Below are 21,781 nucleotides of genomic sequence, written 5' to 3'. Positions count from 1 at the left end.
ATTTTAAAAGTCGCCTGAAATCTGGCAGCGCTGTTAGCCTCTTTGTTCGTGTCCATTTTTAAATAAAAGACTGTTTCAGAAAATTATGTACTGAACGCAGTCTGCATTTAAAGCATGATTAGGACATGCCTTCACTATTATACATAACCACGGTATAGTGGTTAGCACTGCTGCCTCAGCGCTAGGGACCCAGATCAGTTCCCTGCTTGGGCCACTGTCTGTGTGGAGTCAGCATATTCTCTGTTTGTGGGTTACCTCCTGGTGCTCTGGTTTCCTCCCACAGTCCAAAGATGTGCTGTTTAGGTGCATTGGCCATGCTAAATTCTCCCTCAGTGTACCTGAACAGATGCTGGTGTGTGACGACTAGGGAATTTTCACATAACTTTATTGCACTGTTAATGTAAGCCTACTTCTGAGATTAGAAAATAAATTGGTATTGTGCGAGGACAGGGCAGGATTGGACCACAGTGAATCCTTAGACTAAATTCTGATGAATGGCCGTTTAGGCCCAATCCCAGAGAGTGCCTAATCCAACAAGTAGTAGGAAAGCAGAAAGAGTGAATATTCCATTTCACTTTCTGTCTGTTTTGTGCTCGAGAATGGTTCAAATCTCCACTTCTCGCTTTTCTATGTAAACATAACTGGGACGTGATCTCAATTGTGTTATTAATTGGCTGCTTTACTTGGCACCAGCAAAGTACTCATTGAATCCCCACAGTGTGGAAGGAAGCCATTTGGTCCATCAAATCTATACTGACAACAATCCCGCTTGGGCCCTATCTCTGTAACCACAAATATTTACTCTGCTAATCCCCCTGACACTAAGGGGCAATTTACTATGGCCAATCAACCTAACCCACACATGGAAACCGAAGCACCCAGAGGAAACATGTGCCGATGTGGGGAGAACGTGCAAACTCCAAACAGACAGTGACCCAAGGCCAGAATTGAACCTGGGTTCCTGGCGCTGAGGCAGCAATGTTAACCACTGTGCTGTACTCATCAGGGCATCCATCTGAGCCCTGGCTACTCTTATATGTCCACATTTTCAAGCCAGTAATTAGATAAATATAAAGTCTGAAGGGAAAATGAATTTCAGATGTTCAGTATAAAGTTCTATAATTATATGTGCAGTGCAAAATCACTGATTATAAAATCCTATGGAAGTATAAAATGAAATATGATTCTGATGCCAGTGGAAACAATGATGTCAACAGACAAAACATAAAAATTGCTGAAAGTTAACTTAGAATTTTGTGGCCCGTTCGTTTCAGAAAGACAAACTTCAGCTCTTGGTTCAAGCTTGGCCCTTAGCTAACAAGTAGGGCTTGGTCAAATTTCGAAGGAACTTTTATCTAAATATTCATCACAAGCTCTGAATTCTCAAGTTGAATTTCACAGGGACTTGTCAAGACCTTTGAGTTTAATTTGCATTGAGCTTCTGAATCTCCGTTATTATGTAACTTTGAAATACAAGTTGCAATATTGAGCTGTGGGGCACACCATTCAATACTTCCTCTACCTTTCCACTATCTATCTAACCTATCTCTTGCTTCTTACCTTTAGCCAACTTCTTAGCCAGAATTTAGCCCTGAATCTGCACAGTTATAAGCTTAATTAATAACCTTTTGTGTACAACTTTATCAAATGCCTTTTAGAAATTAAATACACACTGCCCCGCCACAGCCCACTTTCCCAACTACCAACTCCATTCATCTCTCTGGCAACTGTCTGAGGCTGAACCAGACTGTTCACAAACTTGGGCTGGATTTATTGGAGGTGAATTAGTGATGGCTTGATGACATTGGACACCCAGCCATCCCTCAGGATGATATCTACATTCCTCCCTCTGCCAGTGTTCCAAGTAGCAAGGTTCTGTCCCCATGCAATTCTTTCCTGGAGAGAGATATTGCCCCTAGTATTCTCGCCCACTAGACACACTCCAGCCTCTCCACAGTTAATGAATCAATAGGTGACTGGCTAGCTTCAGAATCTCCACCTCCATTGTGATCATTTTTAACATTTCTTATGATCTTTTACCAGTTGTGATCTCTCATGGCCATTATGGACCTTCTTCTGCAAAGATAAAAGAAGATTATGGTGTCTCATCTCTGGAAAGATCAAGCCATTGTGTTTGTGTATGGGATGTATCCTGCCTGACTCCAGCACTTATCTACATTCCTCATGACCTGTCTGTGTTCACCTTAATCCCCTTGAGGTATTTAGGATGACATGGCATTCAGTTCTTTTGTCCATATTTGAACCAGGACTATAATAAGGTTAAGTGACTCTGCCCTACTGCTTCTGCATTATTTAACTCTCAATCCAGCCTCCTCTCCGTTTTTTCCAAACTGCTAAAGTTTATGATGCTTTCAGCTGCCCATCCCATAATGGCAGTGGACGTTTAAACTGATGGCTGGAAATGTTTCCTAATGAACTACCTGACCCCTCTCCCGCAGAGCACTCTGCGATTTGCTATGCAACCCCCTGACTGGATGTTACTTAGCTGGTGTTTTTGCTGGCAGGCTATAGCTTGATTACAGCGGAACAATTGGGGCACACCATGTCCTCCTCCTTCCTCGTCCCTGACCCTCCAGAAGACAATTCCAGATCTTGGTGTCATTTAACCCCAAGGTGAGCTTCTGACCATGTTTCTGGGTCTTTACTAAGACTGCCTGTATTCCACTTCTAACATCACCTGATTTAGCTCAACTCCTCTGCTACTGAAACACTCGTCCATGCCTTTGTTACCTCCAGATGTGACTATTCCAGTGCCACCTACTGTCTTATAGCCTTAAGGTTACCCAAACCCTGAGTGCACATCCTAACTTGTACCAGGTTTTGTGCAACGCCCTTGCACTTGATGCTCAGGGAGAGCAAAGTTTCAATTTTAAAATGCTCATCCTTGTTTCTCCACCTTCCACATCTTTTTAATCTGCTTCAATTCTATAATTCTCCTTCAATTCTGGTCTCTTATGGGCTCCTGATTTTAATCATGTCACGATTGGTAGTGACCACACTGCCAGCCAGTATGGACATAAGCTCTGGAATTCATCCTCCCCAAACCTTTCTGTCCTTCTTTCCTTTAGGCCATTCCTTAAACCTTATCTCTTTAATCTGGCTTTTGACCCTTTGGCCTAATATCTCTTTGTGTAGCTTGGTAGACTTTGATGATCATCCCTGAGAACTTTGGAACACCGTACTATGTTAAGGCTTCTGTATAAATATAAATTTGTTGTCATTGGCCATTATACTAGTAGATAAGTACACACATATACCACACACAAGGGAGCAGGCACACACACGCATGCATACATGCGCGCACACACACACAAGCATGTGCATATTGTGATGTTTATGTACCTTAAGAGATTTTTTAAAATCATGTTCTCTGCAGCTGTCAAAGCCTCAGATCCCATTGTTGCCAGACTGTCTGTAGAAGTCCTTTTATTGCTACTTGAATGGCTTAAATGGGGTTCTTTATTTTTTTGCTGAGATTTTCTATAACTGTGCAATGTTAGGAGGAAGACTGGTTGACAGTCATGTGTTCTGGACAGTTTTTCTTTCTTCCTGGTGAATTTAAGGTTTCATTTTCTGTTTGGTTGGCAGCAGTTTAGTTTTGGAAAGGACATCAAGCTGAAAAGAAGTGTTTCTCTCTCTCCGTTCTTTTGGAAATTCTGCTAGTTCGCTGAAAGCAAGGCTTCTTGCCTTACTAGAGTAGAAAATCTGCTATTGATGGCTTGACCAGAGATTCCCTCTGGTTTCTGGGAAGCTGTTCTGACTTTAAAATGTTCTGAGTTTATCTAGAGGGCTGCTAGAAGTTACAAGGCTGAGAAGTCAGGGTTTCAATTCTCCAACCAAAGGACTTCGTTCAAGTATCACATGAGCATTAGCCCTTACTGTGTGAAACTTGTGGAAAGGCTTTTGTACATAGGAAGTTTTGTTTAATTGGAACATTTTAGATGTATTTGTTAAGGGTTATACATTATCATTTTTGTTTGTAATTGATAAAGGTTATTACTCATTTTCTTTCTTTACATGTTGACTATATTCTTAAATAAATTTTGTTTGATTAAAAGCTCACTAGTGGGTCATTTGAATCATACCAAAAGTGAACCATGTCATGCTTACCCTAGCTAACTTCAAAGTGCAAAACTGGTGATCCAGGCAGATTTCATAAAACACTTTGGAATTTCTGACCTGAGTTATAACAATATACACACAGTTTAAGCCCATTCTGTATAGGTTCTGTTGTAACTGCATGGCTGTAAAACAAAGTGGTGCTGGAATTCAGCCATCAAAATAGTAAAATCTATTGAAGAATTACAGAATGGCAGGGCATGAACAACGCTGTTATCAGTAATCAAATTCTCCTAAATTTTAGTCGAGTAACGTGGGATTGCTGAGTAGAAATAGAAAAGATCCATGAATACTGGAAGTCAGAAATGCAAGTAGAAAATGCCCCAAGCGCACAGCTCAGTCAGCAGGCAAGGCATGTTCATTTTTGGAGTCTGCCTCTTTTGCAGGAACAGAAAGTCCTCATTCAGTTCCTTGAATTGACATATAATGATTCTGAAATATAGTGAGTGTGCTGCTGTTCTAGCTTGGTACTGCCTATTCTCTCTGCACAGGCCTGTTACTGATTAATAATGTGGTGACGCTTGCCTTAATCAGGAACCAAAGGTGATAAAACTTTAACAGGCAGGCGCACTTGTGAATAATGGAGGGCAGCATTATCACCCAATAACCCTGTACAGCTTTGTTCTAATTGATGAAACTCCTTTCTTCACTTTAACTGTTCTTTATTATAAGTAAACTTACTCTATCTTTTCCTTGCTGCTTTTGCAAATTGTACTTTTGGACAAAAACAACCCATCTTAAAGCTATTTCTGTTGTTGCTTTATGTAAATTATTAGTGAGCGTTCTTCTTAGTTCATTAACATAGCTACATCACTTTATGCTGTTAGTTTAGACCTTTGTAATCACACTAGTCACCACAATTACAGCCCTCAAAATGGTAGTGATATTACCAAAAGAAAACATTGTAACTCCTCATTCTCTTGTCACTTGAGAGAAATTGAATGCAATTGGAAACGAGTCTAATGATAGTAGTGTAATTGATACCTTTTTTTTAATATTTAAGGGGAATGTTTAAAAATTCAGCTTTATTCTATAGATAATTGGTATGTCTGGTAGGAAGTGTTGGGCGAGCAGGATAATTATTCATTTTAGCCTCGTGTTAGGGCCCTTGAATAAAACCCCAAGTTATATCATGGATTCAGACTAGACCCCAATAATTTTCTATTTTAGCATAAATGAGGATAGGAAGTTTCACTCCAAGAGCAATTCTACTGATAAATTACTGATCTTTTACAGTAAAATAAACTTTATTTAACAACACAGTTCTGCTATAACTGTAATAAATGAAGCAGCTTAATTTCATGTTTGTAACTGATAAACATTCTTGCTAATTTTCTTACTATATATGTGAAATAAACTATCTGACAAAAGCTCCCTAGTGATTCATTTGAATCATATCTGAAGTGGAACATGTCATGTTTATCCTAGCCAAATTCAAAATGTAAAACTTATGATTCATAAAGCACTTTGGAGTTTCTAACCTGAACCATAACACCTGTGAAAAGTACCTTGGTATTTAATTTCAAGTTACTGTAAATTATTATATTATTGTGCATAAAAATATTTATACTGTAATGATTCTACATTATTGTGTAGCAACAACTTACATTAGGTAAACTTTTAACATCATCGAGTGATTATCAATGACACTGAGCCACATAAGGAGATATTAAGATAGATGAAGTTTGGTAATTCCCAAATAGTGAGAGAAATATAGAGGGGAATATGCACAAATGGTCAAAGGTTAATCTTACCAGCCCCTATCCAGCCCACTTGTTCATGTCAGCAGTGCAGATCATATCTACAAATTGCCCAATCTGAACAATCCAGGCAGCAGAATTCCAAAAGATGGCATTCTTGTTGCACAAGTCATTTTTATATGGTGTCAGTGGGATTATTTGAACCGCTTTAGTAAAGAGCCAGTGCAGACATGACCAGATTTTTTTCTGTTCCATAAACCTGTATCGCAACACTGACTTGATGAATCATTAAACCCTCAACAGTGTGTTTGTGACTCTGAAATGACCCCTGTTGCTGCTCCCTCGTGTTACTGTATTTCCCTACAAGCTGAACAAAAGCTCCTTCTAGTTTCATACAGCAAGGTTCCTAAAACAGCTGTGAAGTAGTGAATGATCAGTTAATTTGTATTTTTCCTGTGTTCAGTGAGGGATAAATGCTGGCCAGAACATTTGACAACCCCATCTGTTCTTCCTCAGTGGGATAATTTACATTAACCTGAGAGGACAGATGGGGGTCACAGTTTAACCTCATCTGAGAGGTGGTCCACAGAACAGGAGTGCATTGACTGTTGTGGAATTGTGCTAAGTTACCTTATCTCAGTGGAGAGGATGAGAGAAACTGCAGTTGGTCTCAGTACCCTTGGGTTACAGAGAGGAGAAATTAGCCAGGATTCCTGCTGCTGATTGCTGAGCACTGTTGGATCATGTGGTACTTGACAATGGGGTGTAGTCAGGATCTGGCTTGGGGTGGCATCTTCCCTGCATCCACAGGGTAACTAGAAATCCTCTTGATTTCTTGCCTCTGCTATTGCATGAAATCCCAAGAGTGCAACATCAAATCAACATGTTCCACAGAGTCAGTGACAAACCAAAGGAAGCTTATCGGTTGATAGCGCTGTAAATCGGGCTGTGGGTAGCAGCAGTTATCAGAAAGAGGGAATAAAAGATTTCAAAGTTCAAGTTTCATTACTCAAATATCCTGGGAAAAGCCCTGGTCACACAGCTGTTACTCTATCTCCTCCCTCCCATCTTCTGTTGGGTAGTCCCACTCGGTTGCAGGAATATACTACTCCAGAAAAGCTTTTTTGGCCCATTTAGCTTGTGCTGGTGTTTATACTGTACTCCACACAGAGTCTCCTTCCATTCAATCTTCCTCTCCTCAGCCTTCCAGCGTCTTTTTTATTCCTTTCTTCACTGTACTCATCTAGTTTTCTCTTTTAAGTATCTAAACTATTTGCCTTAACCACTTCCTGTGATAACACATTCCACGTTCTAACCACTCTAAATAAAGAAATGTTGTTTTCTTTCCCTGTTGGATTCATTAGTAACCATCTTGTATTATCTCAGATGCAAGTGACACAGGCTGTTTAAATAAGTAACTAGTCTCTGGTCACACCTGACCTTGATTACAGTCTGGCAGTTGGTTACCATGATGCAAGAGAGGCAATGAAGCTTTGCAGGTGGTGCAGAGAAGGGCCACAAATAGATGCATAACACCAGGGAAAAATAAGAATGAAAGCAAAATGCTGTGGACACTGGATATCTAAAGTTTAAAGTTCATTTATTGGTGTCACAAGTTATATTAACGCTATAATGAAGTTACTGTGAAAATCCACTAGTCATCACACTCCAGCATCAGTTCGGGTACTCTGAGGGAGAATGTAGCATGGCCAATGCACCTAATCAGTGTGTCCTTTGGACTGTGAGAGGAAACTGGAGCATCCAGAGGAAACCCACGCAGACACAGGGAGAACGTGCAAGCTCTACACAGACAGCGACCCAAGACGGGAATTGAATCTGGGTCCCTGGCGCTGTGAGGCAGCAGTGCTAACCATTATTCCACCGTGCCGCTGAAATAAAAACAGAAAATGCTGGATCAACTCAACAGTTCTGGCAGCATCTCTGGAGACAGAAAAACACTTAATGTTGCGAGTTCAGAGCTCTGAAGAAGAGTCAAATAGACTTGACATACTAACTCAGCGTTTCACTCCACAGCTGCTGCCACACCTACTGAGTTTGTCCAGCATTTTCTGTGTTTAATACAGAAATATTGGGCTGGATTTTCCCCACAAAGGAAGGGAAAAAGGTCAGTCTGCCTTCAGGTCCCGAACCTGTCTCCAGTGGGAAACTGATCAAAGTTGAGATTTACGAGGGTAAGCCCTTAACTGGCATGGAGACTGACCAATTGAGGATGGCAAACAGGCTCCCAAACTAGAGGCCTTCCAGCTTCAGAGCTGCACTTGGCTGCAATACAAGTGAAGTAACCCAAGTGATAGGGTCAAGAAGCCAACACACCAACTAGCCTTGTAATTTTAAGGACCTGTCCACCTCTGTTCTTGTTGGTGGGGCATGGGTTTTTTCAGCCTGTGGGTATTTTCAATCTTAAAAAACAGCAACTGAAGTGATCACATGGACTATACAATATCTAGAAGTAATAAGTCCTGAGCTACGTTTTTTTTGCAGCGGAGATTTCATTGTCATGCACATATGTGACATGAATGTTATTTGCCACTTATCAGCCCAGGCCTGAATGTTGTTCATATCTTGTTGCATGTGGGCAACTCCAATGTTTAAGGAGTTTGTGGATGGTACTGAACACTACAGCATCAGTGAACATCCCCCCCTACTGATCTTTATGATGAAGCGAAAGTCATTGCTGTCACTACAGAAGATGGTTGGATCTAGGACACCGCCATGAAAAAATCCTGCAGCAATATCCTGGAGCTGAGATGATTGACCTTCCAAAATCATAGCCATCTTTTTGTGCTGAGTATGAGTCCAACCAACGGCGAGTTTTTCCTTTGATTTGCATTGAGTTAAATTTTGTTAATGCTCTTTGATGCCACAGTTAACCAGTTTGGCCTAATGTTGTTTAATGAACGAACAGCAGCCAGGACACTGGCAGAACCCCCTTTCTGCTCCTTAAAATAGTGCCAAAAGCTTCAAAACAGCACTATGACAACTTCAACAGAAGAGGAGCTCCCAGCAGGGCTTGAGCCAACATTTGTCCCTCAACCAACATGCAGAGAATAAACCAGTGGGTTTACTCATTCCATAGCTGTCTGTGGGACCTTTCTGTTTCCTACACCAATATTATTCAATGTTGTGAAGTAGCATAATCCATCTTCTTTTCACCAGATGGGTACACTAATTTTCTCTTCTGGCACAAAGATGTTGAGGTCAATTACATCTCCTGCCTGAGCTGCAATCAGCTGACCCAGCACAAACCAGGAGTAGAATGCGGGCTGTTTGCCTTGTTTTGCTCAGTACCGCACATGCAGCAGTGTTTTTAATCACTGAATCATGTAAGGAATTGGTGAGAGATCGTTGGATACCTCCTGGCAATGCAGTGATGGTAGGAAACCTAACTCGAGCTGGTAGCTGTGGCTAAGCGATGACACTCACTGGAATCCCTGCTTGTATTCAGTTGGTTCCCAGTTGAGGCTATAATCTTGGCTGGCACACTTGATGAGGGAGTTTTGAGGTGCTCCCTTGTGGATGAGACATTAAATTGAGGCCCTACCTCCCCTGTCCGCTTGATGCAAAAGATTCTTTGGCACAATGTGAAGAAGAGGAAATTGACATTTGTACCTCGAGCAACACTGGTAAAACAAGTGATTTGATGATTGTGCTTTGTAGGATCTTGCTGTGTGTAAATTGCTGCATTTCTTACATTGTAACCATCTTTCAAATTTACTTCAAAATTACTCCTGGTGCTATGTAATGAGGCAGGTAGGATCAGGGACCTTGCGGTGAAGGATCCTCTTGGGGAGAGTGATCATTGTATGGTGGAGTTTCTGGTGCAGATGGAGGAGGACAAAGTGGGTTCCCGGACACGTGTCCTTTGTTTGAACAGAGGGGAGTACGGTAGGATGAGAGAGGAATTGGCGAATGTGGACTGGGGGAGCGCGTTGGAAGGTAGGTCTGCTGAGGAGCAGTGGAGGATTTTTAAGGAGATCTTTCTTGGTCCTCAGCAGAAATTTATTCCAATGGTCAAAAAGGACCGTAGGAGGAGAGGTAATAAGCCATGGATAACGAAGGAGGTGAAGAAAAGTGTTAAATTAAAAGCGGAGGTGTTTAGAGTAGCTAAGAGTAGTGGGCGAGAAGAGGATTGGGAGAGGTTTAAATGTCAACAAAGATTGACAAAGAAATTGATAAAGAAGGGTAGGAGAAACTATGAAGCTGGGCTAGCGCTTAATATAAAAAAGGATAGCAAGAGTTTTTATAAGTATATAAAAAGGAAGAGGCTGGCTAGGGTGAACGTTGGACCCTTAGAGGATGAGAAGGGGGACTTAGTGGTAGGGGATGGGGAAATGGCTGAGGTCTTGCATAACTTTTTTGTTTCGATCTTCACGGAGGAGGACGTGAATAATTTGCCGGGTGTTAGAGATGGAAAGGTGGTAGGACTGGAGGGTCTCAATGACATTACTGTTACTAGAGAGGCGGTGCTCGACAGACTGGAGGGGCTGATTGTGGACAAGTCCCCAGGACCGGATGGAATGCATCCGAGGGTTCTGAAGGAAATGGCAGAGGTGATAGTGGATGCCTTGGTGGTTATTTTCCAGACGTCGCTGGATTCCGGGGAAGTGCTGGAAGATTGGAAAGCGGCTAATGTTACGCCGTTGTTTAAGAAGGGTGCCAGGCAAAAGGCGGAGAATTATAGGCCGGTTAGTTTGACGTTTGTTGTAGGTAAAATGTTAGAATCCGTCATCAAGGAGGAAATAGCGAGGCATCTTGAGGGGAATTGCTTGAGAGAGCAGACGCAGCACGGTTTCGTTAAGGGGAAGTTGTGTCTGACAAATTTACTGGAGTTCTATGAGGATGTGTCTAGGGCGGTGGATAGAGGAGAGCCAGTGGATGTGGTCTTCCTTGATTTTCAGAAGGCGTTTGACAAGGTACCTCACAAGAGGTTATTGCAGAACGTCAGGGGACATGGAGTTGGGGGTAGGGTGTTAGCGTGGATAGAGGACTGGTTGTCAAATAGGAGGCAGAGAGTGGGGGTCAATGGGTGCTATTCGGATTGGCGGTTGGTGACTCGTGGAGTGCCGCAGGGGTCGGTGCTGGGGCCTCAGCTATTTACCATTTATATAGATGATCTGGAGGAGGGAACCGAGTGTATGGTGTCGAAATTTGCTGATGACACCAAGGTTGGTGGAACGGCAAATTGCGCGGAGGGTGTGGAGAGTCTGCAGAGGGATCGAGATAGGCTGGGTGAATGGGCCAGGAAATGGCAAATGGAATTTAATGTTGGCAAGTGCGAGGTGGTCCACTTTGGTAGGAATAATGGTAGGAAGGATTATTACTTACGTGGCGAAAAACTGCAGCAGGCGACGGTGCAGAGGGACCTCGGGGTCCTTGAGCACGAGTCGCAAAAATCCAGCTTGCAGGTGCAGCAGGTGGTCAGGAAGGCGAATGGGATGCTGGCCTTCATAGCGAGGGGGATTGAATATAAAAGTAGGGAGGTCTTGCTGCGGCTATGTAGGGCATTGGTGAGGCCGCAGCTGGAGTACTGTGTGCAGTTTTGGGCGCCGTACTTACGCAAGGATATTTTGGCCTTGGAGGGAGTGCAGAGAAGGTTTACTAGGCTGATGCCGGAGTTGAGGGGGTTGAACTATGAGGAGAGGCTGAATAAACTAGGCTTGTACTCGTTAGAGTTTAGAAGAATGAGGGGAGATCTCATTGAGACATATAAGATGATGAATGGGATGGATAGGATAGAGGTGGAGAGACTCTTCCCGCTCAGAAAGGATAGTAGGACCAGGGGGCACTGCCTCAAGATAAAGGGGGGGCGGTTTAAAACGGAGTTGAGGAGGAACTTCTTCACTCAAAGGGTGGTGAATCTCTGGAATTCTCTGCCCGTTGAAGTGATGGAGGCTACCTCGCTAAATATTTTTAAGACGCGGGTTGATGGGTTTTTGATAAGAGAGGGGATTAAGGGTTATGGGGAGAGGGCGGGAAAGTGGAACTGAGCCACGACAGATCAGCCATGATCTTATTGAATGGCGGGGCAGGCTCGAAGGGCTAGATGGCCTACTGCTGCTCCTATTTCTTATGTTCTTATGTTCAATGGCTGAAAAATGCTTTGGACCATCCTGAAGTAATAAAACATTTTTTTATTTCTGTTTCTCTCTGTCTTTCCAGATCTTTCTTTTTTACTACCTTTGTAACTTTCCTTTCACTTGCATTTTCTTGTGCTCCCACTTCTCCCTTTCTCACCGTTTGTTCCTTCCTCCTCTTAACATTTTTAAATGTAGATTCGCCTTCATCCCATTTTAAAGAATGATTGAATTTTACACCCACAGAACTTTCTCTATTTGCAAAGCAAACCGTGAAAGAGTAAACAGGGACAGAGGAGGAAATGTGTGCTGTGCCCTCAGTAACTCGAAGTAGTAATCTAATAATGGAACAGAAAATAATACTGATCAGCTTGACACACTTCATGAGGAAATACAAGCAGGGCACACTAGTAAGTGGAATTTAAAGTGCCTTATGCATAAAAATGGAGTGGGGATAGACAAAGGGAAAATGATCAATAGGTTTGCAAGTACCTAGTCCTCCTTGTCAGCAATTCAGGTTTTTGTTAAGGTAAAGCTTGTTCAGATTCTTGGCTGATGGTATTACTGCAGCTTATAGAACAGGATGCATTGTATCAGGTTTGTTTGATGTTGCCCTCACCACCGTCTCTTGTGCTCAGCCTCCTTGCCACCCCACTCAATCTGCGTCTTTATCTTTTTCTACAGCTGGTCCTGGCTGAAGGCTCAGCATCTGACGGGGGCTCACAATGCGCGGACAGTATGTCAGAATTACCGCCCCCCATCGAGAGGACCGGAGGCATTGGCGACTCCAGGCCACCATCCTTCCAGTAAGAAATTTTATTTTTCGAGTTCTAGAGTGGGACTTCACTGCGCGAGTGAGCAGAAATATCATACAGTGCTTGTGCTGCCTCTGCTTCCATACATGTTTCCATCCGGGGAGCAGCAGTCATGGGGGTGAGAAGTAGTGACCTGAGTGACAGAAACTTGTATCTTTGCACTTCAATCCTTTACCGCTCCGCTCTTGATCTCTTTATTTACTTATGCGATTGGGCCTCGCTGACCAGGCCAATACTTATTGCCCATCCCTGATTGCCCTCGAGAAGGCGATGATGAACTGTCTTCTTAAACTGCTGCAGTCCATGTAGTGTAGGTACACCCACAGTGCTGTCAGATAAGATACTTGCAGTTCTCAGTGACAGTGAAGGAACAGCGATGTATTTCTAAGTCATGAGGGTGAGTGACTTGGTGGCGTTCCCATGCATCTGCTGCCCTTTTCCTTCTCGATGGTAGCAGCTGTGGATTTGGGTCTCCACGGTGTCATTCCTGGTTTACCAGTAGATTTTTGTCTCCCGGGAGGGATGGGTGGTGGGGAGGGAGAGGGCTGTGGCGGCGTTGACATAAATTTGGATGGAACGTCATGGTCGCTTTCCCTAATAGACCACTGGCTCCTGCTGCAATTTTACCAATGGCAGCAAAGGAATGAGGAGACCAGTCTGCTCATTGGCCTCCTCCAGCCATGGCTGGGAATTTACCTGTGGCAGGAGGACTATTCCAATTGTGCAGTCTGCAGATCTCACTTTGGGTTGGTGGTTGGTCAGTTGCCCGAACTGACTCTCACCCTGACTTGTACACTGGGGTCTGGAAATGCCCCAGCCCAGGAAAAATCCAACCCCCGCCTCTGGAATGCTTACACTTCTGCAGCGAAAGAATAAATAACTAATATTTGATACTTCCTTACTGTTAGCTGGTGACTCTGGATTTTTTAACACAAATACCATTAGGTAATTTGTGTTATTCTGTTTGTGTGAGCAGGATATAGATGGAAGAGCAGGAGAGCATGTGGCCCAGCTTTGACTACAATCTATAGTAGGGATGGGATGGAATTCTTGTATCCCTATGCAGCAAATTAAGTATCCTGTTTCTGATACTGTGTTCAGATACTGTATAGGGCATTGGTGAGGCCGCAACTGGAGTACTGTGTGCATTTTTGGGCGCCGCACCTGCGCAAAGGTACTTTGGCCTTGGAGGGAGTGCAGAGGAGGTTTACTAGGCTGATACCGGAGTTGAGGGGGTTGAGCTATGAGGAGAGGCTGAATAAACTGGGCTTGTACTCGTTAGAGTTTAGAAGAATGAGAGGAGATCTCATTGAGACGTATAAGATGATGAATGGGATGGATAGGATAGAGGTGGAAAGACTCTTCCCGCTCAAAAAAGACAATAGGACTAGGGGGCACAGCCTCAAGATAAAAGGGGGGCGGTTTAGAACGGAGTTGAGGAGGAACTTCTTCACTCAAAGGGTGGTGAATCTCTGGAATTCTCTGCCCGTTGAAGTGGTGGAGGCTGCCTCGCTAAATATTTTTAAGACGCGGGTTGATGGGTTTTTGATAGGAGAGGGGATTAAGGGTTATGGGGAGAGGGCGGGAAAGTGGAACTGAGCAGCAACAGATCAGCCATGATCTTATTGAATGGCGGGGCAGGCTCGAAGGGCTGGATGGCCTACTCCTGCTCCTATTTCTTATGTTCTTATGTTCATCATTGTTAGCATTGTGCCTATTACTTTCTTCCTGTTCACTATATGAAAAAAGATTTACACTTACATAGTGCCCCAGGGTGCCTCAAATTGCTTTACAGTCATCGAAGTAATTTCGATGTGTAGGTATTGCAATGCAAGGATAGGGAGGGACAGGACTCCATGTTCATACTATCTTCCTACATGGTTTCAGTATTGTCTGAATATTCATTCCCAGCTCCTTGCCTGTTTAGTAACTTTGAATTGGGAGAGGGAGGATATTGGGGCTACTTGTTGGACTGAAATTAAGAATTTAGATCTTTGATTTGTTTGGAAAATTTAAGTTTGTGGTGCAGTGAAGAGAGGGATGGCTGGTGGGAGATCAGTGAGTAGGTGTTCAGATGACAATATCTTCTTGTATTGAGAGTCAGGTGAAAGGCTGAGACTCAAAGTCAAGGTTACAAACAAAAAGGAAGCGGATCAAGTAAAGCAGGGATCAGGTACCAAAGCTTGGGTTGTGAGGGGGTGTTGATCTTGGATTTTGTAGCATCCAGGTTGTAAGAAGAAGCAGCACCTCAGGGCAATGAGGAACCCATAGCTTTGAAGTTCTGGGGAAGAATGTCAGAGTCAGAGACTCTGGACAGGCTTTGGACTGCACTCACAGGGAGGACTGAATGAGAGTTAGTCTGCAGTTCACTATGACCAACCCTTTTGCTCTTTGTCCCTGATTCCACACAATTCATACTGGTTTGTCCAATAGCAAAGGAAAATTAACAATCCTGTGGGGATGACTGATGGTATGAAATGGAGACATGACTCGGCTAAGTTGTATTTATCACCACTCCTTCCACTCCTATACCCCAACCCCAGTTCAATGCCCACATGCCACTTCACCTCACTCCATTGCCTGCACACCACCCCATGCCACTACATGGTTCATGTCATCCCACCTTACTGCATTGCCCATGTGCCACCACATCCCACTGCATCACGCATACGCCACCCCACTTCACTGCATCACCTGTACACTACCCCACTGCATCACCCCTATGCCTCCTCACCACATCACCTGTATGCCACCCCACCCCATTGCATTGCCCGTACGCCACACCACCCCACTCTTGAGAGGTTGAGTTTAAAAGAATGAGAGGCGACCTTATTGAGACGTATGGGATTCTCAGGGCTTGACAGGGTAAATGCTGAGAGATTGTTTCCCTTGTCGGAGAGTGTAGGACTAGGGGCCATAACCTCAGAGGAAGGGGTCACCGACGAGAGGAATTTCCTCTCTTAGGGGAGTGAATCTGTGAAATTCTTTACTGCAGAGGGCTGTAGAGGCTGTTCCCATTCCTTTCCCTGTGAGTAAGGGAGTGTTCTGGATTCAGACTGGGCTGCTGTCCCCCCCTGCTGTCTGTCTGGAGGAATTGCAGGAACCAGTGGCACAGGTATCTGTGCAGTGCAAGAAACAGCGGGCGTATGTACCTGTGCTGTGCAAGAACCAATGGGCGTATGTATCTGTGCAATGTCATCTCAGTGTTACCAGGAAGTATTGCTGACCACCTGACTCATGCCAGTCCCATTCACCCTGTACTCACTATGTTCCTGGTCTCACAACTCTTTGATCTTAAAATTCTCATGGAATCATAGTGTCATAGAATAATTTACAGCAAGAGGGAGGCCATTCAAGCCTTTGGATCCATGTTGGCTTTCCACAGAGCAATCCAGTCAGTCGTATTCACCCACTCGAGTGCTGCAGTCCTGATTTTGTGCTTCCACCACACTTGTGGGCAGTGGTTTTCAGATACAATCATTTGTAGCCTTTAAAACGTTCTTCCTCACATTCCCCTACCTTTTTATTCACAGTCTTAAATCTGTGTCCCCATGAATCATTGGCTAATTGAGAGTTTTGCCTTGTCAATCTTAATTAAGTCTGTCATAATTTTGTAGACCTTTATTAAATCTCCATTTGATCTCCTTTGCTCCAAGGAGAACAATACCTGTCTTTCCAACTAACCCCCTGTCTTCAGCCCCTTCAGGTTTCTGTTTTCCTGCAAGCTCGTCAGAATTGAGCCATTAAGTCTATTATGCATCTGTCTCTTCTGCCAAAATTCATCTCACATTTGTGTTCAGATTCCTCCCTGACCTTCTTCCTATCCCTGGAAATTCCTCCCAAATCTCAACCTTCCATGATTTCTGGACTCCTTCAATTCTTGCCTCTTGCATATTGATTTTCTGCCCACTCTTTAAAACTTACCTCTTTTCACTCATCCAACTACCCCCATAATAAGCTCAGTAGATAGGTAGCAAGTTCTCCTGCTTGTGTCTCTTGAACATTTGATGTAAGTGAGAGCTCTGGAGATGAGTGATGAGAGGCAGGAGGGGTAGCTTCAACAGTCTTTATATAAAAAAACATGGATTACAACTGCCCAATTTGGAATCCCAAGTTGTGGCTTGGGATTGGTTATGGATCTTGAATGGGAACACGAGTCAGGAGTGGGAAATGGCCAGTGGGAGAGTCAGGAGCAGGAAGAGGGAGAGTGAAGGAGCAGGAGGAGCGGCGAGAGGAAGAGTGAAGGAGCAGGAGGAGCGGCGAGAGGGAGAGAGTGAAGGAGCAGGAGGAGCGGTGAGAGAGTGGAGGAGCAGCGAGAGGGAGAGTGAAGGAAGCAGGAGAGGCTGCGACAAAATGGCATTGATCATGTTATGCAACCCTACATCAGATTGGAAATGACATTAAAACAAACTGCAATGCTGAACAACAATGCAGGCCTTATTAGCTGATCAATGTTAAAGCCAAACGATATTAAACAGGACAGCGTTAAATGGGGACTATCTGTAATCCAAGGATTGTACAGTGTCACTGCTAATGTGCCCTGCTGTGTGTTGCAGTAGCTGCCTATACAGGAACATGATGTGGAGATGCTGGCATTGGACTGGGGTAAACGCAGTAAGAAGTCTATCAACACTAGGTTAAAGTCCAACCAGTTTATTTGATAGTAAACCCACAAGCTTTCGGAAGTGGTGTTCTTTCGTCAGATGTGTGGAAGGTTCCGCACACCTGATGAAGGAACACTGTTTCCGAAAGCTTGAGCATCAGCAGAGTGGAACCATTAGTTCCACTCTGCTGATGCTCGGAGAAGCTTTGGAACGTTTTCGCTCTTCTGTGTTGCGAGAAGTTGGGGCTCAAGAGAAGACCAGGAGCTGTATTTGTTTGTGTAGCTGGAGAGACTGGAGCTGAGAAACTCGGGGGCAGTGCCAGCTCAGAGGCAAAGGAAAACCCAGAAGCAGATGCTGGCAGCAGCACTGCTGAGAAGCTAAAACCATGCCTGTGTTTAACTGGTAGAAAGTGTAGCCTGGCCATCAGAGGGGGACACGGTCTTGGTAGCAGGTCAGCTCAGTTGGAAAAGAGACCAAGGAGCTAGGAGCAGATTAGAGAGAAATCTGGAATAGTCTGGCCTTTGGATTAAAACAGTGTTTGCAGAACTCTGGTAGAATAGAGCAGCTGTCAGCTGGAGGTTAGACCAACCCTTTGAGAAAAAGCATCCAAAACCTCGTAGAAGGGAGACAAGAGTTTTAAAGAATGTTTGTGATTCACTGATATCTGGGTGGGTTGCTAAGAAAATTCACGAGACTTGCCTTGGTTGAGCCTAGTATATAATATGCAGTTTATGGGTGTTCTCAACCACAATGTGCCTGTTAATTCATATTTACCTCACGTTAACTGTGGATGTTAGAACATAAAATAGATAGAACTGACTGTTTGTTTTGCTGACTTTTGTATAGTCAAAGTTATTCTGTTTAAAATTGTGGAATCTTATGGCTTTATTCGCTGAGTAACTGGGATTTCAAATTCGGTCTAATTTTTAGAAGCTACTGGTCCCGAAGGAGATTCTAACAAATGTGGGGGTTTCATCTAGGACCATGACACTGCTCAGGCACTCAGGAGACAATAAACCCAGCTGGTGAACCACAGAGACAGTAAGAGAGGTACTTAAATGGAAGTTAGATAAGTGCATGATGGAGACTGCTTTAGAACAATACCTTAATAGGCTTAGATAAACTGGGTGACAGGAGGTTTGTCTGGGTCTTGAACCTGTTGGACTGAATGTTCCATGGAACCAACCTTCCTCTTTGACTGTTTCCAAATCTGTGATCCTTGAACTGATCTGTCCTATTTAATGTCTCCCAATAATTCTGCACCCTGCCCCCCCCCCAGTTTAATATTTTGATCTTGATACATTCTGTACATTAAATGTACAGTCATCAGTTGAACCTTAGAAAACATGAGGCAAAACAAATCCGCAACAACATCGATTCCATCACAGCAGCTCCTGGTCTTCTGGCTGCCTGGCACATCAGAGACAATCTGTTGCTCACTTGCTGATAATGCTACTTTCCCTGATTCTCCTTTCACTCCATTGAGTAAAACTGTACAGAATGAGGCCATTCAGCCCATCATGCCTGAGCCAGCTCTTTAAAAGAGTTACCAAATTGATTCCCCACCTCTGCCCTCTCCCTAAGGCCCTGCAATTTGTTCCTTGATGAAAGATGCCTCTACTTTCCTCAAGGTGTTGCCTGTTGTTTAGTGTGGAAAGCAGTTACACTCTTGAGTCCTTGTCCACATTCTTCCTGTGAACCCTGTAGTGAGGGTCAATACCATGTTGCATTTATGAAGCACTAGTACTGTAGATTTGTCACATATACTCAATGCAGGACATGTCTACAATCCCGTAGAATCTTGCTTTTGCATGCCTCCCAATGATTGGTCATTAATTTTCTGTCTAGTAATTGTATCCAGTCCAGATCACTTCTCAGCTTTGTGAAATTTTATAGAATCCCTACAGTGCAGAAGGAGACCATTCGGTCCATTGAGTCTGCACTGACTCTCTGACAGAATATCTTACCAGGCCCATCTCCTGTCCTATCCCTGTAACCCCACTAATCCCCCTAACCTACACCGACACTAAAAGGCAATTTAGCATGGCCAATTTACCTAACCTGCATGCCTTTGGACTGTGAAAGGAAACCGGAGTACCTGGAGGAAACCCACATAAACATGGGGAGAATGTCTTCCTTCGATGTAGAACTTTCAGCCCTATTCTATCTTTGTCCTTTTCCATAATGATGCCAAATCTAACTGTATTATGGTCACTATTTCCAAAACAGTCGTCCACTGCTACTTCATCCACTTGCCCCTAGATGTCTTAAACCAACAGATAATAAAACTGATTCCCTGGGACTCTAACAGTAATTGCACATAGCAATCAATACTGGATGTTATTCATGGGAAGATTATCTTCATTCCTTGTACAAGGAAGTCAGAGGCACTGCTTTAAAAGAAGCATAGTGCTGTACCTAACATTTGGTGCTTCGAATGGTCACTGTGGCAAGGTAACTGACTGATGTGGAGATGCCGGTGTTGGACTGGGGTAAACACAGTCAGAAGTCTAACAACACCAGGTTTAAGTCCAATCAATTTATTTGGTAGTAAACTCACAAGCTTTTGGGGTTTGCCTCTTTGGCAGGTGAATCTGTAAACTGTGTGTGCTGTTATATGCTGTGTCTGAGGCCAGAACTCTCCATTCACCTGATGAAGGGGCAAACCCCAAAAGCTTGTGAGTTTACTATCAAATAAATTGATTGGACTTGAACCTGGTGTTGTCAGTCGTCTGACAAGGTAAACTGACTGACAGACCTGTCAACTCTGGATCCTCAGGGACAATCCGAGGGAACAAACTGGAAAAGATGGCTGCTACAGTCTCTGGGCAGTGTAACAGGTTAATTTGCTGTGATGGTGCCACTGATGTAAATGTGATGGGGTATTGAATGGGTGTAGTTGCCTGTTTTCAGTGAAATCTCTGATGAATTTCAGAGCCAGACTTTGAATACACTAATCAGATCTCCAACTGGTTGCTGTAGCAACCCACACAATAAAAGGAATGAGAAAGCAAGATGTGGTGGGGAGGATTTATAAGGCAATGGCTGAAGCAGCTCTCAGTGCAGCTGATCATTACTAGCAGAAAGCCTGGGGGCTCAGTATGTTGTTTGTAATCTGCTGAATGTCTGTGGCTCTTCTGTTCCGAATGCCATGTCCCATTTCAGCTGGAAAACACATAGCTGAAAACACAGTGAAACTTTCAAGTTAGCAAGCACAGGATTAGATTAGGGGAGCCGAGGCATGGTAGCTAAATTGGCAGGTGATATAAAGATAGATAGGAAGAAAAGGCACAAGGGGGTTTGCAGACGGACTATGGACTGGGCGCATGAAAGTGGGATTAGAAAAGGCACCTGGGTGTCCTTGAGCTGGACAAAATGGACTGGATGGCCACCTCCTATGCTGTAACTTTTTGATGATTCTATGGAAATAGATAGGTTGAATGAATGGATAAATGGAGTATAATGTAGGAAAATATGAAATTGTTCATTTAGGCAGGAAGAATAAAAAAGCCAAGTATTACTTAAACAGATGATGCTTGCAGAATTCTGGGGTGCAGACGGATCTGGGTGCGTATCTACATGAGTCACAAGAAGTCTGATCCCATGTGGCAGACTGGTCAAAAAAGTAAAAGCCTATGGGATAGGGGAAAGTGGCAACTTGATCCAAAATCTTTTCAGCATCAGGGCACAAAGGATAGTGGTTGAATATTTTTGTGAATGGAAAGCAATTTCCACTGGTTTTCCATTGGCTCAGTATTGGGTCTTGTGCTGTTTGTCCTAAGTATCGATGATCTGGATTTGAATGTGGAAGACATGATGGGGAAATTTGCAGATGACACAATAATTGGCCATGTATTTGATAGTGAAGAGGATAGCTGTTGTCTCCAGAATGTCAAAGGTTGATTGAGTGGGTGGAAAAGTGGCAAATGGAATTCAATCCAGGGATGTGAGGTAATGCATTTGGTGAGCGCACCCAAAATGGGGGAAGACACAAACTGACAGGATATTGAGAGGCGTACAGAAACAGAGACCTTGAAGTGCATGTCCACAGATCCCTGAAGGTGGCTGGGCAGGTGGATAAGATGGTAAAGAAAGCACATGGGATGCTTTCCTTTATTGGGAAAGGTTTTGACTACAAAAGCAAGGATGTAATTAATGATGGAACTGTATAAAGTGTTGATTAGGCCACAGCTGGAGTTTTGTGTACAGTTCTCGTTGCCACATTACAGGAAGGATGCAGTTGCTTTGGAGAGAGTACAGAGGAGATTGAGGGGTCTGGAAAATATAGATAGGAAAGACCTGTTTCCCATACTCAGTTACCGGGGACACAGATTTAAGGTGGCTGGTAGAAGGATTAGAGGGGATATTAGGAAAAACTTCTACATCCAGAGAGTAGCGGGTGTCTGGAATTTGCTGCTTTCTTTAGT

The 21,781-nt window shown here is 43.7% G+C and overlaps 1 protein-coding gene across 2 annotated transcripts in view; it reads left to right on the top strand.

Moving 5' to 3' along the window:
- Positions 1-21,781, top strand: part of LOC145360206 (segment polarity protein dishevelled homolog DVL-1-like) — a 139,465-nt gene that overhangs the window by 42,204 nt on the left and 75,480 nt on the right. For both annotated transcript variants that reach the window (XM_080215248.1, XM_080215249.1), the window contains one exon: positions 12,620-12,741. In XM_080215248.1, coding sequence (XP_080071374.1) covers positions 12,620-12,741 — 122 coding nt within the window. The remainder of the gene's footprint in view (positions 1-12,619; positions 12,742-21,781) is intronic.

The sequence above is a fragment of the Carcharhinus amblyrhynchos genome, chromosome 30, assembly GCF_965287045.1.
Source record: "Carcharhinus amblyrhynchos chromosome 30, sCarAmb.v2.hapA, whole genome shotgun sequence".
Taxonomy (NCBI): domain Eukaryota; kingdom Metazoa; phylum Chordata; class Chondrichthyes; order Carcharhiniformes; family Carcharhinidae; genus Carcharhinus; species Carcharhinus amblyrhynchos.
This window is presented reverse-complemented; position numbering and strand designations above follow the sequence as displayed.